The following is a 27,511-nucleotide window of genomic DNA, read 5'->3' as shown; positions in this document are numbered from 1 at the left end:
CCACTGCAGTTTGAACCACACATTGCCCCTGCTCTGCGGTCAATGATGATAGTAAAACACAACTACTAAACGTCACACGCCTGCAAGTTTGACAATCCGGACTATTTCAGGCTCCCTAGATGTATGAATGGCTTGGACAGCAGGTAATAGACATTTTTTTAATGTATATTGAATTAATAACGAACTGTTGTTGTGGTCATCTCTAAATTAGCCAGACAGCGCCACTCTCTGGCAGACTGTCACAAGCGCTGGTGTTGACAATTAAGTGGTGGTTCCGAGCACTGGAAACCACCAGCTCAAATTAAGCACTATCATAGACAGAGAAAGGATAGGAGGTGCAGGAGCAAGCAGGATTCAGTGGTACCTGTTTGGGGGTTGGTGGTATTTGTGAAGCTTGTGCAGTGGCACCGAGCCCACTGGTGCAGGGAGCCCACAACACCCAAATTATGGATCTCTCGCTATGCAACCACTGGGTCACAGGGCCCCTTTTAGGGCTTGGAGTTGGTCCCCACAGTGCCCTAAAACGTTAATGGAATTGTGTACACAGGTTCTACAACTTAAAATCGGGCTATGCACTCCTTGTACCCCGTCACTCGCCCTGCGGTGGGGGGGGGGGGCTCCTGACAAACTTAGTCCTAGGCCCTTAGGGTCCAATGACGAGCACCTGAAGAGTGAGTAAGTTGCAATTCATTGGCCAGACCTCTTTATATTTAGAATGGAAACCATCATATAATACCCCTAAAAAATTTACAAAGCAGAAGGATTTTCTTGTTCATGTTTTCTTAGAACGGAATTTAGTGGTCACTGAACCCTTTTGGCCTAAATCTATCTTACTCTCTTGAAAACTCTTTAGTGCCACATTTTATGCACACACACGTGCAACCAGAGTATGCGCGAGTCACTCCTGCACGTTTGCAGCAGGCTCCAGGAATTCCCTGCCAGCTTCGCCTTTCTGGGGCCCAAGTTCAGAGTGAAGTGAAATGCGGATAGTAAAGAGGTAAACAGGCGAATCCCCGCCAGAAGCCTGCGGTCACGCCGTTTCACGGAAAGCCTTCCTTCGGGAGGCCAAGCGCCGCTGCCAAAGGCGGGGTCCGTGGTAATGACAACTGTTCACGCGAGTGCACGAGCTGACAGACGGAGCCGGGCGCAGGCAGGGAGCTCTGTGGACCGGCGATAACCGCCCGAGGAGCGAAACAGGTCAGTTCTTTACACTGGTATGTAGGACAACTTTCTCCGTACATTCTACTCTCGAGTGTTTTCTGTAACGCAAGGCCGGCCGGACAGGCCATTTATTCCACCGGGCATTTGCCCTGTGGGCTGAAGTCCCTGCAGTCCCGGCCCGCTCTGCTGCCTCCATCACTTTTCCCGGTTAAGTACAGCAGGGAGGGGAGGCGAAGAGAGAGGAGAGGAGAGGAGAGGCGGACGGAAGAGAGAAAACAGTCCGAGAGGAGGAGAAAGAGAGAGAGAGAGAGAAAGAGAGCGGTGGTTGGCGGATGGATGGGGAGCGAGCAGAAGAAAGGAGTGGGTCTACTTGGAGTATTTTCGCCGGGGCTGCCTTTAGTTCCCAGCCGGCCCTGATAGCAGCCCTGGCGGAGGGATAGTTTGAGTGCATTTACAGTAAAATGTTTTGGCTGCGTAAATATCAGGGTTGGTGTCTGCAAGTCTGAGAAACATTTCCCATGTGTACAAAGACGAGGATGTACCTGGGAGGCGGACTGGCCCGGAAAGAATGCTCATGTTTTCCCAAAAGGCTGGCGGCTGGTCCGAGGAGATGCAAAACCCGCAGTTTAAAGCGGCCGACGTGTAAGTGCCGTTTGATGGGGTCCTCGAGCCCACGACTCCAAATTCACAGGGAGAAGCGAGCCAGAGCCGAGCCGTGCAGCTACAGCTGAAGCCGGGCCACGGGAACCACACTATACGAATGCAGTTTAAATATCCCGTCCATCACACACCAGAGGACGTGTACAAAAGAACACGCCTGGTTACATGTTAAGAGCAATCACTTCTTTATCCTTTTACATCTGTGTATCACATCAGATTGTTGCACTGAGTAACATTTATTAGAAATGTATATTTTCTTCACATACATCGGCGAACTGTATGTACATGTTGCTGTCGCTGGCTTTTCCTGATTTACAAAAAATGTCTAAGGATTCCCTTAATGGCGGCAACAAAGTAAATAAACAAGGCATTGCCAGGTTACCTCGTGCAGGGAGTCTGCAGTCAGGTTAGTCGGGCTGGGATGTGGTAACACAAAACAATCGAGCAACAGCAGCTGTACTGTATTTTTGGGAGACAATCGGGAATTTGCGTTATTGACCCCAATGTGAGGCAGTGTCAGTTTGTATTACATTGTTGAAAATATGCTAATTCTAGTGATAGAGACAAGACACTGTTTTAATGAGTGTTGGAGGATATGGGACTTCTTTACACCAAAGACAAACAGAAATGAATGTGCTGCAATATAAAGTTCTGTGCAAACATAAGTTAGTATTATTGCTGTTCGCATGCCCCTCGCTCCAGTCTACATTGGTAGGAGCTACAGCGCCAGGGTCGCCTCAGTGCGCTTTGCAGAGGTCCGCCTGCGCTGCTGAGCCTGAATACCTCCTACCAGTTGTGCTAAACATTTCCTGGCAACTCTTGTAGTAGCGAGGGTCCTCTCCGCCTCTTTCCAAGTCACAACTGTTAAGGATGAACTGCATTCCACATGAAAAAGTGCAAGAGGAGGGCTTAGCAGGAAGACTTGTTCTGCACCAGGGGGTGTAACTACCATTGGTGCAGCAGCACTGGGGTACAGAGCCCTGAGGGGGCACACTGAACCTTGATTATTGCTGTATTTTACTACCACAAAACAGTCAAAGGGGCATTTTTCCTTGCTTGCACTAGGGCCCAAAGCATCCTTGCTACCTTGCTGTTCTGCAGTGGAAAGAAACATTTTATAGAACGGTAAATGTGTCTTTTTTTCTTGGTCTTGGTAAAATAGTTTTCTGGCTCCTATTAAAATTAGGTTGGAGTGGGACTGAATGGAGTACAACAGCAGTGATGAGGTTTAATGGCGGGAGAGACCCTTTTACTCTATGGCGAATATTGCGGGCCCTTGTCCACAGGCACCGCCACAAAGAAAATCCGTGGAGTGACCACATATATTTATATTTGTATACATTGTTTTTGTCTGTACATTGTCCGAATTTTGTGTCAGGCTTCTGGATCCTATAACTTCTATTGAATGAACCCTAGACATGTTTCTTGAAAATTGATTTTTCGTAAATTTTCTGACAAATTGATACACATGTAGGAATTTCATTGTTATTTAGGATTGTTATCTATTATTGTGGTTTCTCCCTCTTTCAGAATAGTTTTAACCTCTGCTGGAATGACAGGATCCCTTAGGATCAGGACGAATGAGACTGAGTGTATGAGGAGTATGTGTTGTGTTGAATTGCTGAATGATTGACTTGTGGGGATGTGCATCTTTTTCTCTTTTCCTTTTTGTTATATCGTATTAATGAACATTAACTAATTGTATTTTCAAATAAATGCTGACTAAAATGAACCTATGAATACGTTCTATCTGTGCTCTTAGGCCAGTGCTTGCTGGGAGTGAGATTTAATTCTTGGCGACCTTATTAGCGCCTTTCGATTCAACTCGGATGGAGACTTTCCTTAAACTTTGATTGCCCTACTCCCCTGCGTCTCCGCCCTTATCTAACCTCAGGGGCCCCCCTTGTTCTAGTGGAACCCTTGTCCCCTGCCCACAGCCTTGGTCACGAGGCTATACTGATGACAATTTTGGATTTTGCGCAGTAATGTACACTGTTTATCCGATAAGGTAAAGCGATGTCAGAGGGAACTTAAATCTTATGTCTTTTGTATTGACTTATCATTTAAAATGTGGATGAAGGTGGGGACTGTGATGTCTAGGCACTATGCAGCAGGAAGGATACAACAGTAGCCAGGAAGAGATGCAGGTCCGTCTTTCGGCATGGACGAGCTGCCTGGGGCGTCAACCTTCAGAAGGGCACATAGCAGTCTGTATTAAGATCATGCAAATAGCAGGACCCTTCTAATTATGCTGCAGTTATTCAGTTTGAAGTGCATTTAATCATTTAATAAAGTGCAGAAGATGCGTTTAAGGTCAAAGCCTACCAAACAGGTTAACAACTTCCTGTGGAGATCCTGAAAGCTTCCTTGGGAATGCATTCCGCCCACTGCTTACCATTCATTGGCTTTGTGGTTTGTAACTCACATTTGTTTGCTTTCTATTTGCTGGCTTTATTTGTTTTAGGCTGTTCAACTTTGGCTAGTCCATTCCTGCGGAGCATAGCCTGGTTACTACATTCTACTACAAGTGTTCGCTTTCTGAAAACAGGCCTGTGCATTTTGGTCTTATCTCGTTACATTTGCTGTGCATTCAAAGAAAGGAGTTCACATGTCAGACTCTGTCTTTCTAGGGAGCTTGGTGTTTGCTTTTATTTCTCGAACTAAAAGGAAGGCTTTTTCCTAGCTTCCAACAAAATTCAAATATCTATAAATGAACTGTGAAAACATTAAAAAATATATCAGAATTAGGAAAGTACAAATTAAGCACACCCAGTTGTAATTCTACAAGGTTGTGGAAACAAATATTTTAATATGATCAAAACAAAATCAAAAGAAATCAATACACTATGCCATTTTCACACACTGTCGTTTGTGCGTTATATAGTTTTATCAGTAAAACTGTATGTGCTAATATAATGACTATTTCAATTGAAAATGTGTTGTCTGTCATGGCAGTGGGCTACCACACCATGTATACTCCACTCTATGCCACTCCACTCTATGCCACTCCACTCTACTCTAGGCCAAGGCACTCCACTCTATAAAACTTTACTCCACTCAATGCTACTCTATTCCACAACACTCCACTCTATGACAATGTATGACACTCCACTCCATGACACTCTACTCAAGACCACTATACACCACTCAACTCCACTATACGCCACTTTACTCCACTCTACAACCCTCAACTCCGCAACACTCCACTCTACAACCTTCCACTCTATGCCACTTGACTCCACTATACACAAGTCCACTCTATACCACTCCACAGCACTCTACTCCATTGTACAACACTCTACTCCACTCTATTCCACTGTTCCACTCTCACTGTACACCACTCTATGCCACTCCAAGCCCCTCCACTCCACCTTAATCCACTCTAGGATGCACCGCTTTACTTTATGCAACTTCACTCTATGCTACTCTACTCTAGGACACTCCAGTCCAAGACGGTTTACTCCACTTTAAGACACACTACACCACCCTATGACAGTCTACTCCACTCTACACAACTCCCTCATTTCCACTTTACTCTATTCTATGCCACTCCACTCTATTCTACAACACACTATTCCACTCTACGCCACTCCAGTGTACACCACTCTATGCCACTCCACTCCACTGTACGACACTTCACTCCACTCCTAACTTTTAACCGTGCTGAACAGCAGCCACGCTTGTGTACCAAGAAGGCTAAAACATATTGGCAAAGCCAATAGCTCCTGCATAAGCCAGATCTATTGGCTTTGCTAATGCGTCTTTAATACCCCATCAGCCCTTTTCATTGTCCTTCCGTCTCAGCCCCTGCTGTTACTAACCAACACCACAGACAACTTGGCTCCCACGACGAACCTGAGCTGTGAGTGGGATAGATTCAGGTGAGTTGGGGGAGGTGCAGAGTGGTTTGTGTTCTGAGGCCAGTCATTGCTGTGATGTTATCAATCAGAACATGTCCTGTGAATACCAAAGTGTCCCCCGCCGCCTCATTGTAGTCAACAGCAGCAGCGAGGGCACCAAATTTAGCTCTCCCAAGGGCGCTATCCTAGCAAAGGTCGGGTCTGTAGGGATGCACAGTTGTTCATTATCTTGCTTGTGGTACACAACACAGGATGGCGTGTCCTATGCTAGCTTGCCTCCTAATCTCTCTCCTCCCACCTCAGTAGGTCCACCCTTCTTGCACACCTGTCCTGAGGGCATCTCCTGCCCTGGTTGCAGCAGCTGGTGACCAGCGGGAGCACTAACCTGTCTGCTTGCAAAGTCACTGCCTTGCTTGGGACTCTATTACAATGTCTGAATGAATAAGACATCGTTTTTTATATCTTTAAAAAGGATACAATGGAACAATAAATGTATTTAGCGTTTTTTGCTAAAGAGTTTTGCACAGAAGATGTTAATCTATGCAGAGAGGTATGGACATGGGTAGGAATGGACAAAGGAAGACAAGGAAGTGAGGAGACATGCGTGACACATGTTTTGGGGGCACGGACATAAGGAAACAGAAAGAGGACACAGAAAAACACTCATATGGTGAGACAAAAATGTGGGAGTCAGGACCTTGGGGAGGCACTGACATAAGGTGGCAAGGGAAATGGAGACATGAGAAGGCACAGACAATTGTTTACGGAGACCGTGGACAGGGAGACAGGATGTCAGTGGAACATGGGGAAACAAGAAGAAACAAAAACACAGATGAGCAGAAAAGCACATGGAGATATTGGCAATGGGGAGATGTAAGAAATTGGGTTACTGGTTAGGGTGGGGGGGTGGGCGGGGGGCGGGGGGGGAGAGGTGAAACCCTTTCCAAGCACCAACCACAATTCTTGCCAGCGTGAAGTCACAGGCAAACCCTAAATTAGCCTGTGCTCACCCCTTTGGAAGCTTGACACCGAGCAGTCAGGCTTCACTTAGAGACAATGTATAAAGTATTCATGCAGCACTTCAAAGAGCAATAAAGTGAAACACAACCCAAGAAAATACCTCACCAATTCTGAAATATAGTTATTTTTAATAAATAATTTAAGACCAAAATGACAAAAATCCACTATGGAGAACAGGAGATATGAAATGTTAAACGTTTAAGTGAAAATAGCATAAAAAAGCACAAAGCAGCAACTGTGTTTATCTGGTCGCACTAGACCCGGACAAAGTCACAAGTTCAGGACGATCGTGATTGTCTTGTCCGTAATGGAGAATATCAGTTCTGTGTCATCCGCGTAGGATAGAGATGATGCCGTGCGACCTGACGATGGTGGCTAATGGAGGCATGTAGATGTTGATTAGAGTTGGACTGAGAGATCCTGTCTTTCGAAGCCTAAGGTGCTATGATGGCTCTCTGTGTTCTACCATTAAGGGAGGGTCAGATCCAGTTGAGGACAGGCCCATGGATGCCTATCACATGAAGTCTTCTGATCAGGGTGGAGTGGGAGACTGTGTTGAAAGCCGACGAGCGGTCAGGCTGGATTAGGGCAGCTGTCTCTCCTCAGCCAAGAATCATACGGATATCATCGGTTGGTGCAATGAGGGCTGTCTCGATGCTGAATTTGGGTCTAAAACATGATTGAGTGGTGTCCAGCAGCTGGTGTAGATGGAGGTGTTCTTCGAGTTGCTTGTGGATTGCTTTTTCCGTGACATAAGCTGGGTATGGTAGTAATGAGATCGGGTGGTAGTTTGCTAGCTGAGTGGGGTCTGCCAAAGGCGTCTTTAGTAGTGAGCTGACTTCTGAATTTTTTGCAGGCTTCCGGGAAGGTGGCGGCAGTGGTGGATGTGTTTAGGAAGCAGGGGAGTGTTTTACTGATTGGGGACACCCCCAAGCTGTAGATGTAGTTTGGGCAAGGGTCCGTCAGGGCGTCATAGTGGATGGTACTCATGATGTTGGCTATTTCTTCCGCGGTGATTGATTTTCAAGTATTCATGGCATTTCCTGAGCGTTCTGTGGGTAGGCTGGATGAGAGACTGCTGGGGTTCTGTGGTGGGTCGACATTTTTGTAGATGGTTGTGATTTTGTTGCTGAAGAATTCCGATAGGTTGTCACAAAGGATTGGGGAGGCGGGTAATGCTGTGGGTGTTGGATGCTGCTGCGGTGAAGTCCATGATAGTTGAAAATGATGGAGGCCAAGGAGCAGTGAGTTAATTTCCATGACTCCCACCTTGAGATAATGCTGCTCTAAAGCCACTGGCTCACAGATGTCATGCTGTGGTCTTCTTTATGTAATCCTCTCTCTAGTAAATCTGTGAACATGGTGACCCTAGTTACAAAGGCGCTCATCCCTGCCTTCCTGTCCCAGGACTTGCTACATCCGGTCTCCTCTCCTTTTCCACCTTTAGGTGAACAAAATTCAAACTGAACTATTATGTAGCTCTGTCTCACTTGAATCTGAAGGTGCTGCTCACAGATATAATGCTTATTCAACATATCGGTATTCAACTTATCTGCATGGACAGTATACAAGAATGAATGAATCTCCAGTGGTGGGGCTCAAACAAGTGCCTAAGATGTACACACTATTCTACACAGCTGCACTCAGCCACAGGGCCATCTTGCCACCTTTTAGAGTTAAGGAGTCTGAATTATCCCTTAAAATGAATCTTAGAACATTTCACCCTCTAAATAACAAAAGTTACATTATAACATTATTAAAATATCTTCTCCACAGAGTTAAAAGGTACCTTGCACCAAACCTTACAATACTTTATATTAGGCCCTGAGGGCCCATTGCATTGGATGTAGAAACAGATGGTATGCAGATCTGGAACGGATATTGCTCAGCAAGCTGTGCTTCAACTGGAATACATTAAACAACAATGACGTTTGCACGTTCAGGAGGAGGAAGGGTGGTCATATCACTTCATTTCCTCAAGGAACCATTTCCAGGCCTCGTCTCTGTGTTTTATTCATGATACTGGTTGCAAGTCGTGGCTACCAACACCCATTTTTGGGCACCACGGGGTATTTGTTCTCATAGAACTTTGACCCTGAACAAGAGAGAGAGAGAGACACAAAGAAGGAGGAAGAGAAAGACAGGGAAAACATTGGGCAATTGAGGAAGAAGGTGTGAAAAAAGAACCTGCAATATTGCTCTAAAGAGACAGGAAGTGTAGGGTGGTGGTAGAATGAGCCAATAGGTGGAATCCAGCTTAGGCTGCATTAGTTTAGGAAATTCCCATTTTCTGCATTGTCACCCCAGATTTTTCACCTTTCTCGGTGCATTATCTTTGCAGGTATAAGGACTCTGTGGTCTGTGGTCTGTGACACTGCTCATCAGTGCCACAGTGCATATGATCTAATCCTATAATGGTAGTTATAAATTGTTTTATCAACCAATTGGTCTACTTATCTGTCCTGAAAGACCATTGAAGACAGAGCAGAATATGGTGTAGGTGTTAAATGTCATATATGGGCTACACTGTGTATTAACCAGTTTTTACTCAGATGGGAGGAGAGCTCATATAAATACCAGAGTGGCTATGCTGATTAAGACAGACCTGTTTGGTGGCAGCAGGGCTCTGCAACCTTTTAACAAGGACTCCTGGGCAATTTCACAGTAAGGTAAAAAGGAAGTGGGGTACTGTGAGAAAATAGGTATGAATGAGTAGCAGAAATTTTTAAGCCACCGACTAGGGAATTTGTCATCTCAACCTCCACTTCCCACTAAGAAGACTCAATCTGAAGAAGGAAAAGGCGCTGCTGGAAGAAGACTCCTGGCTCCTGTTGGAAGAAAAGGAGTCACACAATGACCTGTGCTGGCACCCATGGTCTAGAACACCTCTCCAAGGGTCAAGTGGTTTTATTCATGTTTGCCTGCTTCAGGGGCACAAATATAACAAACATTTGCAATGCAATAGGTCTCGCACTTACGAGTTTGAGCTATTGGCATTATAAATTACAATAGCTTAAACTCTCGCAAATGCGAGACCTATTACATTGCAAATTTTTTTTTGTAATAGCGCTTTGACTTTAATGTCAGCCATGCCCCTTTCGCATTTGCGAGAGATTAAGCTATTGTCATTTATAATGCCAATAGCTCAAACTCGTAAATGCGAGACCTATTTCATTGCAAAGAAGCGGCCACGATCCCGGGCTGCTTTGAAAGAGAAATCATGCATGGCACACTGAATGTTTTAAGTCGTGCCTGCCGTACCAGAAACTCATTAAAGAAAATAGTGCTTACAGACTAAAATAAACATACCATGTAACAGCATAAGTAAAAGGGCCAGTCCTCGTGGGAGGTTACAAATGAAGACAAAGTAGTACTAAGGAGGGACTAACAAGCCTAATAACGAATCAGAAGCCAGCATTTACTAAGGACAATGGTAAGTCAATGAAAAATATGCACCAAGAGAGGGCGGGGCTTCAAGTCCATACTCTAATACAGCATGTCTCGTAGAGCAGCGCATGCGCTGGCAAGGCTCGACCTAAAAACGGGTGTAACCCATGTGCTGTGTGAGTACAGTAAAGCAAGAGACATTTTTAATAGCATTATAAGCAAAGCGATACTGTAAATATAAAAATGTCTTTTAAAAAAGGCTAAAACATTTTGTAAGAGCCTGCCAAGATTATGAATCCTAGTCCAGTTACACTATCTGGTACCATCATTAACCAAAGTAGCAGCATACACATGGATCAGATTTAACTCTGTCCCATTTACATTCCAGCCAAGACATTTTTGCCCTGGCATCCTATCAGTAGTACAAAATGAACCTAAATGCATCTAGAAAGTAAAACTGCAGTGTGGCATCCCACGAGAACTTAGAAGTAGCGCAGATTCAAGACAGCCTATTAATCGGACAGATTAGGGAAACTCCAAAATCGTTTTGAAACAATTTTTGTTTTTTAACAGTTATTGTAGCTTGGAAAGCAAGCTGACCAAACAAAAACACCATGCTCTACAATGAGGTGCTGGCAAAGCATGATAGCGGATATTTCTAATACTGATTTGCCGACTTTAACATCCAAGATATGGAAAACATCACAGCTTGCAACGTTCCGCAAGGAAAAAAAGGTGAAAGACGACTTGAAATTATAAGCAATCACGGCACACTTTTCTGATGCAGCAGGTTTACTAACCTAAGTTATCTGAATGTTAACATTTAAACAAAGGTGAGCTACTCTCCTTGGTCAGCATTTCGTTTAATGAATTCCGTCTACTTCCATTCCTTAAAGGCTCTCATGAACCAATCTAGGATTAAATCTACCATCCAACAGCTTGTGTGATGTGGTGTGTGCAGTAACAGTAAAGAGCCTTATGTCCCAAGAAGCAAAACCATAACGAGCTGCTCTTCAGCTCCTTCAAGTGGCTTTAGCGGAGTGAGCGGCACATCAATAATTAACAAGCGCTGAAAGACAAGCGCGGCCCCTCGTGCATGTATGGCGTTTACCTTGCGGGAGCGAGCAGCGGCAGGCATGATAATTACAAACAGATGGCGCTGCTGCTCGCTCCCGCAATGTAAACGCCACACATGCACGAGGGCTCGTTGGGAACAGTGCAGTACATGCACGAGTTTCCCAAAAAGTCTTGAGCGATTCCAAGAGGTCCCTCCTAAGCAGCGGAGGCGCGCTACGTCGGCGAACCCTGCAGGGGACCTAGCTGGAGAAAGACCAGGACTAGGAGCTGCAGAACTCACCAAGAGGAACTTTTCCAGCAATTTGAAAAGGCTCAGACTAAATCATTTTTCTTCTTCCCGCAGGACGAGTTTGACTTCCAAAAAAGTCACTAAGAGAAGGTAAAACCTTGGACCGGGACGAGGAGGCAAATCTATCCAACCCATGAAGCGACTTCAGCAGCTATAAAACCCAGTTGTGTTCCACTCAAAGCTTTTGGTGCAAAAACCTACAGCTTTAGTTGGAGATCAACAATGACTCATTTGACTTAGAGGGAACATCACTTGACACAGCTTTGAACCTTGAAATGCTGGAAGATGTTAACTTCCATTTTCAGAGACTAAGGGCCTAATTTAGAATTTGGCTGATGAGTACTATGTCACAAACATGACGGATTTCCTTTTTTTTTTTTTTTTTTTTTTTTTTTTTTTAAGTTTTTTTTTTTTCTTCACCATAACAAAGTATTATGAGCTTTACATGCATCACATTTTATCCATTACAGTACATTATACATTATATTGCTTAACCTCCATCCTTAAGTACTACCCTGCCAAAAATGCATTCAGCTAAAAAGGATAAATAATAAAACAAACAATAGCCGTGGAAACATCATCTTCCCAACCCCACTCCTAATTGCCCCTTCTTTGCACCTCCTTCCATTTGCATAATGGCTCCCAAATTCTTCTCCCCCGTCGTCTTCCACTCCTCCCCTTTCGTGCATAAATTTTTTCCTCTATATTATATGCATACAGAGTATTTGCCAGCCAGGATTGCATTTTTGGGGGATTCTTGTCTAGCCAAGCTCTAGCAATTGTTAGTCTATAAACAGCCATTATTACAAACAGAAACTCAGCATATTGATCCGGCTCCCCCTCAGACACCCCTAACATAATACAGGCTGGTGTAAGAGATACCACAATGCCCAGTGATCTTGCCAAAAACCCCTCGATCTCCTTAATCAATGTTTGCAATTGGGGACATGTTGCAAAGATATGCACACTGTCTGCTTCCTGCTCATTGCATCTAGGACAGTTAATTCCTGTAACCCCCCCCCATTTTGCGATCATTGCAGGCGTAAAGTACAGAAAGTATAATGTCTTATAGTGCTGAGACTGCAGAGGGGCCGCACATAATATCGTACATCCCAAATTCAGGGAATCATAGAACAAATTACTTTCCACCCCTAGTTTGTCCACCCATTTCTTACTGAATTTCTCTAAATCATCTTGCTTTGCTTCTGCCAGTACTGCGTAGAAGGACTTGATCGAGCGGTCCCCCATCAGCCTTATTTTCTCCATTATTTCTATTTTATTAAACCCTGCTGGACCTCCAACTTTGTTTTTCAAGAAGCTTCTGACCTGTAGATATTTAAAAAATCCCCTGTTATGTATGCCATATGCATCTCTTAACTCTGAAAATTGCTTGAAGCCATCCTGTGAATATAGATCTCCTATTTGCGTAATCCCCCTTGAAGCCCACTCTGCCATTGTATGATCTGCAAAAATGTCCTCAGGTAGTGACCTATTGTTAATTAATGAGACATACCTATTGTACCTCCCCACCTTAACTTTCTTTAAGAATGCATTCCACACTATAACTGCCGCCTTAACAGTTTTAAACTTAGTTCTCTTAAAGTAACTGTAATCTGTACATTTTAAGAAACAGTTATGAGCATTTACCCCCAGTGCGACTGCATAAATCGCTGTCGACATCTCATGCATTCTTACATCATCAATATTGCCTCCAATAAGACCTTGAATATATTGCAGAACAGTAGCCATATAATATAAGCGAAAATCTGGTGCCCCCCATCCCCCTTTTTCTCTGGGGAGTGTCATGTACCTGTAGGCCCTCCGGGTCTTGCCGTGTGCCCATATAAACCTGTTGCATATAGCCTCCATACCATTAAACCAGCTGGCTTCAAACAACAAGGGTACCGCCCTGAACACATATAAAAATTTAGGTAAAATCATCATTTTAATGATGTTCGTACAGCCAACTAGTGTTAAATGCAGATTGTTCATTTTTTCCAGATCTTTTTTCATTTGTGCTATCAGGGGATCCATATTCTTTTCCACAATCTTATCTATTTCTGCTGTTATTTGCACCCCCAGATAAGTTGCCATATCCGTCACTCTAGCATCATTACAGATTACCCATTGATTTTTAACAATCTGGGTCTTAGTGATATTCAGACTGTATCCTGAAAACTGACCAAACCTCTCAGCTTCAACTTCAATTGCCCTAATGGCGACTGTAGGCTCTGCGGTCAGTATGGCGACGTCATCCGCATAAGCTAACGATTTAAGTCTACAACCATTAAGGACTAGCGGTGGTATCTGCTGGTTACTCTCCAACTTTCGTATATAGGGGTCGAGATATAGAGCAAAAAGCAGGGGAGAGGAGGGACAACCCTGCCTTGTGCCTCTCTGAATATCAACTGCTGCCGAGTAACCTCTATTTACTCTTATCCTAGCCGTCGGGTTGACATACAGAGTCTGCAGAGCCCTTATAAATCCTGGTCCTATCCCGTGCCACCTCAAAGCATCCCATAAAAATCTCCATGAGACCCTATTGAATGCTTTTTCGGCGTCGAGAAACACCGCCGCCATTGGGTCTTCCAGTATGCTTGCTACATCAAATGCCGTGATTACTTGCCTAGTGTGTTGGGTTGTTCCCTTACCTGGGATAAAACCATGTTGGGAGGAAATAACCAAGAGTTCAATTATCCTAGATAGCCTTTTGGCCAAAATCTTGGAGAACACCTTAACATCAGCGTTCATTAGGGTAATGGGGCGATAGGAGCCCGGAACGTCTACGGATTTGCCCTTTTTTGGGATAACAATAATATCTGCGCCCCCCCAGGATTGTGGAACAGACTCACCCACTTGTGCTAACAACATCACATTAAACATTTCTACTAATAAGGAGGATTGGAAAACTTTATAAAATTCAATTGGAATCTGGTCCGGACCAGCAGCCTTCCCGGACGGCAACTCTCTCAGAGCCTCAGCCAATTCCTCCACCTTAAATTTCTCTTCCAGCTCTTTTCTGTCTGCCTCTGCCAGTCCTGAAGGCTCTATCTCCCTCAAATATGCCCCTATGTCCTCCTCTCCTTCATACCCATCTGCTAGATAGAGCTCCGAGTAGAACTGTCTGAACACCTCTCTAATCTGATCAGCATCCTTAACCTTGACTCCCTGACTATTTTTGATCTCTTTTATATCAGCCATCCCATCTCTTTGCCTTGCTCGTACTGCCAATATGTGCCCAACTCTTTCGCTGAGTTCATACGCCCTTTCTTTATTAGCTACATACTTCTCAACGGTCTTTTTTGCCATCCCATCCATAACTTCTGTTTTGAGGGCAAGTATCTTCAACAATATCTGCTCAATTGGAGAATGTGTGTGTATAGCCCTCATAAGTTCTTCTTCTGCATCTCTGATTAGTTTGTTATCACTCTCCGCTTTCTCCTTCTCCCTTCTTTGAGCACTGATAACATAACTCAAGGTTTCCCCTCTTATTCCGGCCTTAAAAGCATCCCACACATTCCCTGATGTAGAAGTACCCCTGTTAATCTCCCAAAATACCTTAATCCATTCACTCATTCTCTCCCTATAGATTTGATCCTGGAGGAGTGTTCTGTCAAAAGTCCATTGCCTCAGTTCTTTAATTCTCCTTTGCCCAAATACTACCGTTAATACTAACGGGCTGTGGTCTGATATAATCCTTGGTTCTCTTACTATCCTTGCACCATCTATCAAACATCTCGTGATTAAAAAGTAATCCAGCCTGACCAGTATTTGATGGGGATACGAGAAGAAAGTACTCCCGTCCAGATTTGGATGGCAATTTACCCATGGATCATCTAACGAGTTGTTCCTTGCCAGATCTGCTAAAGCTCTGTAAGTTCTTCTTTTCCTCCCCTTGTATTTCCTATCAGGTTCTAGAAAACTGCTATCTGCATCATGAATATTCAGATCCCCACATAAGATTATGGGCTCTGGCCATTGCGCGAGTTCCGTGTCTAGAAATTGAAAAATGTCTGGATCATCTCCAGTAGAACCATAGACCGAAACCAGCGTGAAAATTCCTCCCCTAAACACTAATTCTGCCACAACCCATCTGCCCCATTGATCCTCCAGTTTCCTCTTAACCAGTGTATCCTGACTCTTACCCAAAATCACCACCCCTCTCGTTTTGGTATTCTGGTTGGTTTTTGCTAAGACTTTAAAGCCCAGTTGATCCATTAAATGAGCCTTGGTACCCTCAATGTGTGTTTCCTGAAGGCACACTAGGTCAGGTTTTAGCGATTTTAACAGAGCCGCAGTTTTTAACCTCTTGTTCAGTTCATTTAGCCCGCAAACGTTTACTGAAACTATTCTACATGTCATTATAGTTCATAGTTTTCCCTACTTCATGTATATACCTATACCAGGAGCATTTAGCGATTTTCTTTATTCCCTTGTTTCCTTCCCTATATTTCTTTCCTTGTCTTTCATTCCATGCCTTCCTCCAAGCATCTTTTTTAACTCTTCTACCTTCACCATGTTTGTGCCCAAGACCAATATGTTTGTCTCCCCCCCACCACCCTCCCCTCGCCCCCCTTTGCCCCCCTCCCTTCCAGAACCCCCCCCCCCCCTTACTACAGGCAAATAGGCCAATCCTGGCCTATGTGTAGCCCCTGTAGTCTGCAGAATCGCACCTCTCTCCTATCCTGTCGTGTTCTCAACCTAGTCCAACAATGCTAAGTACGTTCACTTAGTACATTCACTTAAAATTTCCACCTTACGGGGTCTTTGGTGAGGATCTTACAGGGGACCTCGGTGGAGTTCTGGTTCTAGTTCTACTCTCCTTTCCTTTCTCAAGTTCCTTGATTTCTGCTAGGTACTCTGCTGCTTTTACCTCAGACGTGAACATTCTGGTGTAGCCTTTCCTGATTACTTTCAGCCTTGACGGGAACAACAGATAAGCTTCCGCTCCTTGTTTTTGGAAGGGCCCTATCATCTGTCTTAACTTCCACCTTCTTTCCACGGTAACGTGGCAGAAGTCTGGCCTCGAGAAAAAAGTATTACCGTCAACAGACTTTCTTGAATCAGGCCTAGCTTTGTCAATTATTTCCTGTCTAGCTAAAAAATTGCCTAGGAAAACCAACATTGCTCTTGGACGCTCATTCTCATTCCCCACCCTATTTTTCTTAATGAACAACGGATACCTATGGGCTCTTTGCACTTCAATATCCCATTGCCATTTTGACTCTGGAAGAGCCTCTTTCAAGATCTTAACCACATATCCTCTGGGGTCCTGCCCCTCCTTTCCTTCCTCCAGTCCCAAAAGTCTCACATTGTTCCTCCTTTGGCGATTTTCAAAACTTTCCAGCTTCCATTGGAGGTCTTCGACCACCTTCTCTTGATCCACTTTAAAAGCCTGCCATTCTGTCACCTCATCTTCCACCCTGCTTGTTCTTTCCTCAACTTGTGAGACTCTCCCCTCCACCTCTTCCTGCTTTCTACTTACTCTTCTCAATGATGCTTGAAGTTTTTTTGTGTCCCTTTTTGCTCTCCGACTTTCCACTCTTGCCTCAGTCTGCATCTGTTTTAGTGTCCCAAAGAGCATTTCAAGAGTTACGCTTTGAGGTTTCTGCCGCCCACTCTTCTCCCCTTCCTCCTGCACACTCTCTTGGTAGGTCTCTGAGGTAGCAGAATAGTCCCACGATAATTTCTTGCTCATGCTACTCCTTGATCCTCTTCCATTTCTTTGTTTGCCACCAACTCTCTTTTTCTTTTTAGTCTCCAGCTCCCTGGAGCCCTTACTTGTATCTGAATTAGAAGACTGCTCAGTGTCACTCCCCTCCTCTTCAGATCCCTGTTCGCTAATATCTGTAATGTCTGAGCCCTCGTAAACTGAGAAAAATTCAGGGGAGCCGCCTCTCATATTTCTGTCTGTATTTTGGGTGTTTTTGCCAATGTCCTGAACAGACTGTAGCTCTTTATACTCCGTTAAGCTCTGCGTGCTCCCCCAGCTTAGACCATCACCCTGCATAGGTTTACTGTGGGGCCCTATCTCCACTGATAATAGGGCATCTAGCATCCGCGCGTTATTGCGCTTTTCCACCTGTTCAATGTCATTGCCATTGTAGCCAATGTTCTTACCGACCTCCTTGCTCACCTCCGCGGCTTCTGTGTTCAGCTCCGGTCGCGGCAAGCCGATTCCTGCCGCGCTCAGTGGTTGCTCAGCAACCAAGCCTACGACGCTTGCGTCCTCGCGGTCCTCGCGGTCTGACTCAGCTTCCGCGTTCAGCCCTCCTCTGCCTCTCCGCTCTCCAGGATCCATCAGCGGTGCTACAGCGCTCCCGGTCATCATCTCGCCCTGATGGGACTCGACCGACTGAAGCTCTATCAGCGGGGCTGCTGGGGGTGCCTTCAAAACAAATGACTCCGGTAAGGTTGCCTGCCGCATCTGGTCTTTTACATTCCCTGTTTGTGTACACGGAGACGCATTCACGCCTATTGACAGTTCCTTTGCCGGCTTGATCACAGCCGAGCGGGTCCCAGGTCTTGCTTCAGGTTTTTTGTCATGCTTTTCGGGCTTCTTAGTTGATGCGCCCTTCGAAGACCGCATAGGAGGCTCCGATTGCTTTTTCAGGGACTGAGTTTTTGGAACTGCCCCCTCTCTTACAGCAGCTGAGCCTTTAATCGGCCCTGCGATCGCCGGTTTGTCTCTGTCCATTTTAGCCCTTTGGGACATCTTGAAGGGTACTTTCACGCTGGTTATCAAGCTCTTCCAACACCAAAGCCAGCTTTTCACCTTTTTTGCTGAGAATCTGCTCAGCCAGTCTGAGCTAAGTACTTCTGTTGCTCCACGGTATACCAGGTTAACCAGAACCCACATCCCTGGGTTCACCAGTCCTTACACATCCTAGGATAGGAGAGAGAGATAGTGCGACTTCTCTCTACAGAGCTACGGCGGCCATCTTGCCTACCCAGTCTTACATTCACCTCCACAAACATGACGGATTTCCATGTCCCACTTATTTCAAGTGCCTCAGGATATAATGCCATTTCAATTAAACAGACAGGATCTCTGTCACATTTGTGATGGACTAACCCATCCACCAAACTGTAATTCAGGGCCCAAGTAAAAATGTAAAAACTCTGACTAGGATGACCCACTTGGTATACCGGACCTCTCTTCCATCAAAGACAACCTGAAATCGCACCTAGGTTGTGCCCAACCATGAATTGTTGTTTTTGATTGCGCTTTTCTTTTTGATGGCACCTTTTGCCTTTAAACTTTAAAATTAATATCTTTGATTCTCCTAAACCGCCTTTAATGATGTTGGTGACTTTTTGTTAATTAAAGTGTTCCCTATTGGTCTAAATTGGAAATGGAAGTTTATTGTGTTGTCTTTTTTACTTTAAAATTGTTGATAGAGCTTGAACTTAACACACAGTTTTCTGAGATTTGTCTACGGTTTGTGCCAACGAAATCAGGGACTGAGCAGGGATTCTCTCAGATCAATGTTTTGACCTAACCTGAAGTTGTTTTTCAAATTTAGTTTTTGTTCTTTTTTTATATAAAATATAAACATATAAAAAATATAAACAACATTTGCATCATAATACATTTCTTGACATGTTACAATCTTGGTATATTTTCTGCATTGAAACCTTTCATTTACACCTACAACTTTTAACTTAGGAGATGTCAGCTTTACTTCCTGTTTTATCACTTAGTTGTGGATCATTCTTAAATAATTTGAGTGAGTTATTGAGTTGGTAGGCATACAGCTTCTGAATTAATAACCTCATTCCCGACATGCATCATACTTTTAAATATAAAATCCAGGTTCCATGCACCAAGGACATGGGTGTTGAAAGAACAGAAGTTGGACTTGGAACAAATGCCTACATACTGAGGTATGGGTAACTAAAATGAAGTAAAAAGATTGCAGGATTGTTATTGGGAAGAAGGCTGCATGGAAAGGTTGACTATTGTGAAAGTTTGATAGATCGTGAAGCTCTACAATGGTCTTAGTAGGACAGTAAAGAGGTAAGAATACCTGCCCATTGGTGAGGTGGGTGACAATAAAGGAAGCCCAGGTATAGACATAAAATATTGCTCTAAGTTTGAATTTCATAAGTAGTGAGGTGGCAAGTAACACAAGATAAGAGTACTGAGTAGGGAAGTGACCCGATTCTCCAAGAATAGATGAAACATCTTCACAAGCCCTTTATCGCCAATGTCTTACATGACTTAACAATGGTAAACGTTGTCACATTTAAAGCTACAGGACTAAACTTCCCAATAAAATAGTTAGAATCTGGTTGCAAGCCGCAAGCCTAATAAGTCAATCTATGCGACTCGGTGTAATAAATTAGAAATGAGCAATGTCCCAAGTAGTTTTCTGCTATGCACCAGTTGAAATAGTAGGTGTTACAATTCTCCTACACAAGAACTCCATGTACATCCAAGACAACTGTACATACGCAGTGGTTAAGGGACAACGTGGAAATACACCTCAAACTATAGTGCATTCATTATATACAGTGTATTTGCCCCTTTAGGAACTGGAGGTCTTTATAACTATTTTTCATCTACTTATTGCTAACGGTCCACTCAGAAAGACAATAATGCATGCAGATTTAATGCCGCAATGAATCATAATCTGGATTGATTTCACATGAATCTCTGAATGCATAATTTAGCCTCTGGTGCAACAAGTGTAAAAACTGGTACGAATGGCCTGCGAAAGGTCTCATGCTCACCTTTGTTTGCGGATCCCTAAAACATACTCTAGCTTTGACTACAGTTACCCTGTCAGCACTTAATTTCTATGGTTTTATGGAGGAGCATGAATTGGAAATCTGCACAATGTGCCCTTCTACTGAATTCAGAGTATAGCCTAAATATCCCTTCTCGTTGCAGGGCAACCTCAGCCTTAGATTCTGACAAACACTTAAAAGAAGCAGAATATTTCTTTATGCAGCACTTGAGTAATATTTATGTTATTGGGCAATTAAAAATTGGACACTGCCTCTTGTTGTCATGATAATAATTTTAGGGAATTGACATTAAATTTAAAAAAATGTTTTTTTGGAGAGTGAGTGTTCTCCTAGATCCATTCCTAGGAGTTGAAAGAAAATCCTGAACACAGGATACAACATTTCTATTCAGGGAGTTGCATGTGAAAAAGGAAGACTGTTTTATCATCCTACCTTTATACCTGGTTAATGGGAGGCACAAATCACACTTCATTTGGTTTTACTATCTCAGAAAGAGAAGTGAACCCAGGAAATGTTATTGTGGAAATTCTCCCAGTTGAATGTAGAACAGGACAGTGTTTTAACTCAATGTTGTAGTTTATTATTTTAAAAATATGTTTCACCAATGTATTCATCTTCCTTTACTTCCTTCTAGGAAGTGTAAGTGATGGACCCTCAAGATAGCAACATGGTCCAGAGTTCTACCGAGGAGTACTATTACACAGATGAAGACAATTCCACTCTTGATTACTCAGACTATGAGACGCTTTGTGAAAAAGGGGATGTCCGCAATTTCACCAAGATCTTCCTGCCAGTGCTTTACATCCTGGTCTTCATAACTGGTGTGGCTGGAAATTCCACGGTTGTGGCAATTTACGCTTACTACAAAAAAAAGAAAACTAAGACAGATGTGTACATCATGAACTTAGCTATTGCAGATTTGTTGCTCCTCTTCACGCTTCCTTTTTGGGTGGTAAACGCAATACACGGATGGGTGCTTGGGAGAGTAATGTGCAAGGCTACCTCTGCCTTGTACACAATGAACTTCAGCTCCAGCATGCTGTTCTTGGCTGGCATCAGCGTCGACAGGTACATGGCAGTAGCCAGAGCCCAGAGTCGTCAAAAGCATAATAACCAATGCCGGTTAATCTGTCTATCCATATGGGTGGCTGCCATTTTGCTCAGTATTCCAGAACTTGTCTTCAACACGACCAAGGAACATGGAAAGAGACACATGTGTCTGCCTGTTTTTTCAACAGACCTGGCCAAATTCATGAAAGCGTCCATTCAAATTCTAGAAATAGTCCTTAGCTTTGCTGTGCCATTTCTCATTATGGTGGCCTGCTATACCGCCATGGCAAGGGTTCTGATCAAGGCTCCAAATATCAGGAAGTCTAGACCTCTGAAGGTCCTGATGGCAGTGGTGGGAGTCTTCATTGCTACCCAACTACCATACAATGTAGTCAAGCTGTGCAGGGCCTTAGATATCATTTACACCTGGATAACGTCCTGCCAAATGAGCAAGACCATCGACGTGGCCATCCAGGTAACGCAGGCTATCGCGCTGCTTCACAGTTGCCTGAACCCGATTCTCTACGTCTTCATGGGTGCATCGTTCAAAGGCCAAATTGTGGAACTAGTAAAGAAATATGGTGCCTGGAGAAGGCATAGTTTGCACAGTACCGAGGAGTACTCTCTGAATTCTGAACAGCACACACAGGAAGCAAGTAGCTTTTCTATATGATATAACGGCGGCACTGCGCAGCACTAATTAGAGACTTGTAGAACTTAAGAACCCCTGTGGAATTTGTTTATAGAATTTTAAGTGGCTCAGATATGTTACTTCCTTTACAGGACACAGTTTTATTTGTTTGTGCATTATTTGTAAAGCAGTGCCATAAAATATAGTTCCAATGCACTCCTTCATTTTACTGGATTTTTATTAGCTATTCAAGTAAATGGTCGCTTAAGACTGACAAAGCATCATCTGCTGCTAAAATGAATGTTTGTTACACCAAAAAAACCACAAGAAAACATCAAACACTGATTAGATTTCCTACTTATATAGTAGTGTATAGGCTGTTATTTTTACACACCTTGAAAATGCTGAAACTTAAGCAGGGTATATTAGTGTTGGGATGTGATTACTCAATGTGCCTTGTGAATTCATTATTAGATTGAAGAACGGGCCTCTAAAATGTTTGCTGACATCTCACCCCCTTTCAAATATCCGAAGAATGACTGGAAAATCACTGGCTTCCACCTACAACCACAATATATAAGATCTTATTAGGAAAGAGGACCAGGCTCATTACAGGTCTGTTTGGAATATACAGGATATATAGGATCTACAGGTATTCCATTTAAGTATTCTGTACATTTTCTATAAAAATAATTATTGTTATGTTCAGGTAATGCTTCTTTGCCCCAGGGGTACAAATATCAAGTTAGCAGAAATATAACAGGGTGTCTAATATGTTGGGGGAAATGTCTCTCCGCCACCCTCAAATGTAGAGGAGAGAGGGGTCACGGAAGGACCCACCTGTGTGTGTAGTCTGACAAGGAGACTAGTGAAAAAACCTGGGGGGAACAATGCAAGGGGGAGACATCGACCCCGACCCCTGAGTCTCAGTACCATGTAAGGAGGGACTTCCATTCTATGAGGCACCCCCCATCCAATTATCTAGGAAACTTTAATAGCATTGTAGTGGCATGTGTATGCCCCTGAATGTTCAAGCTCAGGTAGCTGGATAAATAAACAAAATGATCACAGCTGTGTGAAGGGCAAACACTTTTTTTGTGGAAGCACACTACTTCTGCCCAATCAAAATATGTACTCCTGGCTCCCACATGTGGGCGGAGAAAAAGTCTCTCACTAGTGATGCTCACACAATTGTCTGACGACAGCTGATCAAGGCAGACCATAAAAATGACTTGTATTCATGCAGTTTCAAACCAAAAGACTCGTATTTATGGAGTGTCTAAAAACAAAATACTTGCATTCATGCAGTGTCAAAGAAAAAGACTTGTAATTTTGCAATGTCATTCTGAAGAAACAAGGATATGCATTGGTCCTTCTTATGAAGCATGAAGTCAATGCAATATGCCAAACACACAGAGGCACAAAGTGCCACTCTAGTTGCTTTCACTTACCGCTGGACCACCACTTCTTGCCATTGATGACGTAGCTATCCCCGTCTCGTACCATGCTACATCGCATGCTCGTGGCATCACTTGAAGCTACGCCTGGTTCTGTAAAGGCAATGACGCACAATTGTAAACTATGCACAGAGTACTATTCAAAATTGTAAACTGTCCTCCCTGTTGGAAACCCAGCACCTGCTCTTCACCTCCGCTGCAGTCACCATGGAGATTATTCCTCTCTGTATTAAACTGTATGCAACATTACCTTTCCTTCTATGCTCCCTCTTTATTGATGTTCGGCTACCCCACCCGCTTTTGCTTCTCTTGTGCCTATGTAGTTTCCACCCATCCCTTATTCTCCTCCCGCTTCCAGCTTCTCTCTTTATTACATCTATGCATTGCATCTTTCAGGATCCACCATTCCCTTCCCCAACCTACTCAACATTGTATCTCCCCTAATGCTGTATAGAAGTCTGTTACTTTGTAGCCTAGAGGTATTCACGTCTACGTGCATCCAAAATTCTAGAATATAAGCCCTCCTCCACCCCTAACAAACACCCACCACCCGGGCTCTGTCATCCGCTTCCATCTTTTCATGTATGGCTGTGTGCACCACCAGCACATATCAAACGGAAAAAGGGAAAAGAATAACATAAGTAACTTTATACTCTAGGCATTCTCTTAGATTTGGACTCCTCATCTCCTAGAAACTTCTCATGTTCACCACTTCAGTTCCAGCTGGAACCTATAGCAATCGGAAATTCATGATGTGTGAACCATTCCCTCCAGGAAAAGGACGATTGACATTTGCCTCCTTATTGTGGGCACACGCTAACCCTGCTAACTGGTGGCCTCCAAACTACTCACTGACATTTCTACACTGTCTTTCTCTAGGTAAGCTAATGCACTTTTCCCATTCTAAAATGATTTGTTGATGCAGGCCTGTACAGTCACTCTAAAACATCAAGCATTCACCTCACCAAGTTGTGGGTGAACATCTTTAAACATAACACCCATACACAGCTCCACATTACACAGTGAGCAGCAGAAGATAATGACACCAACTATCTTAGGTTGAGTAGGCCAGTGACTGAGTGAGTGGATACCCGACTAAAAAAGTGTGTAAGTGAATGGGATGGCCACTGAGAGAATTAGATGGTGGATTAATTCCCAAGGTAAACTGTCACATGGCAAAAAAACATTCTATATATATATATGCTATATTCAAGCAGTTCCACAACTGTCCTGTGACGTGTCATATGGCCCAGATGTGTCCTGATATACCCAGGAACATGATGCATGACAATTTTGGTAAAAAAGATGGGGCCACTGCCAAAGAATTGCTTGAAACGTCCATAACAATTTTGATTTTATTTACTCATGGACCAATAACCAGTGTAACTGAACTATGCTGGTACTCACCAGTGTTTCTTATTATCCAGACGCAATCACAGACACAGTGGTGCAGCTAACTCCAGGCACCAGTCCCTACTGTATGTACGATGAGCCTTCTACTAACCAAGTTAGCAATCACTAAGGTTCAATTCACAAGTTCCCCGTTTATTCCGCAGGGAGGTACCAGCGCTGAAATTAACAGTTCTGCACGGTATCACCCTGTGAGTTTAAAGGGAGTATAAATTAAACTGCCTGGGATGAATAACCTGCTGGATGTTGATCTACCCGACCCATTACTACAGGTTTTCACTGAGTTCAGGGAGTTTCAAATATATTTACCATCTACACTGAGCAGGTAGTATATAGCTGAGGTGAAGGGCTGTTGCAGATCGAGGGGGTGTTGGATGAGGGCAGATAGATCATAATATCACATTGAGAGAAAAGGAGATTTTAAGACACACTCACTTCCTCCTGTGACACATCATAAATCACAACTAGTGCAGTGACTTGTAGTAAATGTCCTCTCCACTGTTCTTCACTAGATAGACTGTACCATGATATCTGTGACATCATAGAATGCCTGGGCATCCCTCTGGCTCACAGTGCCTCTCGCTATCTTACTGTGGCAGTTGGTCAACTCAGGCTGAGCTGCTAACAGCTGGCTCCTGGTGGGGTTTCTTTATCTGTACTTCTTAACTTGACCTATCAACCTGACTTGGAAGAAACTTACAATAAAGGATCTTAACTTACACAGTGGACTGTGCATCTTTCATTTACTACAATTTGGTGACGATTTTGACTGGAAGAACCTACACGTGAACTGAGGTTAAAGGCCAACTAAGGAATTAAGCAAATATAAGAAAAGGAACCTAAGACATCAACAACTTTCAACACGTCAAGTGAAAATAAAAGGTAATGCCACAGCTGACCCCACCAGTGTCCTGTTCCACCTGGACAGCCTGCACCCTGGGCGTGTGTCTTTACTTTGATGTCTGTTTGTGTCTAGACAGCCTACAACCTGTGCGTTTGTGATTTCTGCTGTCTCTGCTGTCATCTGGGAAATTTCTGAAGAATCCAGCAACATACTGATCAAGTATATTGGCAGCGCTATTCTGAGTGAGCACATTCAGGGACATTGTTTTCATGTCAGTGAACTGTTTTCGGTTGTTGTGCAGCGTGTGGGGACAAGGGGAACAATATTGAGGAACAGTCTTTCTGGTGAGTTCGTGCACTCTTTATCGTTTCACAACGGGAAAAACTCGCTACTATCTGCGCAGTAGTCTTGTATTTCGCAAGCTGAGTGTTGTACTGCAAGGCAACTCGAGTGGGTAAGCTTACTAAAGAATTGGAAGTTCTTAGCAGCGCGTAAATACAGGACGGCCTCAGCGTTAGTCTACTTGGTGTCACTGTGCTTTGCCAAGTTCGTTAACACACCGTCCTGTGTGTTGGTGACGGTTGGCCAGCAGTGATCTTCTCGATTTCCCTGCCACCGTCCAATTGATGACGTGCATAGAACGCCCTGGGAAGTCAGCGAACCTCTGCTCACGCAGCGACATTCCAGTGACGTCTTGTGTAGTTCTGGGAACGCTCCTTCTACACCTTCGGACACATCGCTCTGCCTTTGACTCACGTCGTTACGCACAATGTAGCGGCCATCTTTAGTTTGTTATAAGTTGCCATAACAACAGCTGCCACTCGTTGCGTTTGACTCAGCGTGTTTGTAGTCAACGCCTGAGACTCAGCACGTTTGTATTTCCTTCGGTGATATACACACCTGTGTATATTTGGAAATCAACGTATTTTCCTCATGATGCGGACCAAGATGTATTATTTGGAGAAAGTGCGGAGCAACGGAGTTGAAGGGACTTTCCTCATAGATTGGATGACATCCTATTTTTCTGGCGAAATTCAACGGCGACTGCGGGGAGCTCAGTGGCGTCTGCAGGGAGCGGAGTACAGAGACCCCGGGTGAGAGGTCGCTCACCGGAGCTATTGTCATTTATTTATTTGCGTAGCAGTTTACTGATCACTGGCGGTTATTTTACACAGTCTTGTTGAGGAATGTGGTGTGTGTTTTTAATATGGCAAATTTGTGGTGCTCTTATGGAAAGTGTGTATTCTGCGTTGAGGATGTCGTAGTTTGGTGTTGTTGGGTAGTCAATGCCCATCCATGTTGTCAGGGTTGGTACCCTGAGGTGTACCCTATCTAGGGGAGGTGGTGTGTGTGTGGGTAGTCAATGCCCATTCGTCCTCTCAGAGTTGGTATCCTGTGTTTGCGGGTAGTCCATGCACCAACTTTGTTCCCAGGATTATTGTCCTGTGGTGTACCTTTTTCAGGGGATGTTGGGTGTTTGCGGGTAGTCCATGCCCCATTTTTCTTCCCAGGGTTATTGTCTTTACTCTGCAGTGTACCCTTTTCAGGGGAGGTTGGGTGTTTGCGGGTAGTCCATTCCCCATTTTTGTTCCCAGGATCACTGTCCTGCGGTGTACCCTTTTCAGGGGAGGTTGAGTGTTTGGGGGTAGCCCATGCCCCATTTTTGCTCCCAGGATCACTGTCCTGCGGTGTACCCTTTTTAGGGGAGGTTAAGTGTTTGCGGTAGTCCATGCCCCATTTTTGTTACCAGGATCACTGTCCTGCGGTGTACCCTTTTCAGGGGAGGTTGGGTGTTTGCGGGTAGTCCATTCCCCATTTTTGTTCCCAGGATCACTGTCCTGCGGTGTACCCTTTTCAGGGGAGATTGAGTGTTTGCGGGTAGCCCATGCCCCATTTTTGTTCCCAGGATCA

At 44.1% G+C, this 27,511-nt stretch overlaps 2 protein-coding genes across 2 annotated transcripts in view; one reads left to right on the top strand and one right to left on the bottom strand.

Moving 5' to 3' along the window:
- Positions 1 to 27,511, bottom strand: part of ACAD11 (acyl-CoA dehydrogenase family member 11) — a 377,035-nt gene that overhangs the window by 95,730 nt on the left and 253,794 nt on the right. Inside the window, exon 13 of the mRNA XM_078663849.1 lies at positions 23,341 to 23,439. Coding sequence (XP_078519975.1) covers positions 23,341 to 23,439 — 99 coding nt within the window. The remainder of the gene's footprint in view (positions 1 to 23,340; positions 23,440 to 27,511) is intronic.
- ACKR4 (atypical chemokine receptor 4) lies at positions 1,064 to 22,105 on the top strand. Its single transcript, XM_078663850.1, has 2 exons — positions 1,064 to 1,197; positions 20,843 to 22,105. Exon 2 carries the CDS (start codon positions 20,855 to 20,857, stop codon positions 21,929 to 21,931), a length of 1,077 nt encoding a protein of 358 aa, XP_078519976.1. The 5' UTR covers positions 1,064 to 1,197; positions 20,843 to 20,854; the 3' UTR covers positions 21,932 to 22,105.

The sequence above is a fragment of the Lissotriton helveticus genome, chromosome 10 (genome assembly GCF_964261635.1).
Source record: "Lissotriton helveticus chromosome 10, aLisHel1.1, whole genome shotgun sequence".
Taxonomy (NCBI): domain Eukaryota; kingdom Metazoa; phylum Chordata; class Amphibia; order Caudata; family Salamandridae; genus Lissotriton; species Lissotriton helveticus.
This window is presented reverse-complemented; position numbering and strand designations above follow the sequence as displayed.

What these genes read in the sequence shown, in the direction of transcription:
- ACKR4 (XM_078663850.1), top strand. Translation starts at nt 20,855, where the DNA reads ATGGACCCTCAAGATAGCAACATGGTCCAGAGTTCTACCGAGGAGTAC.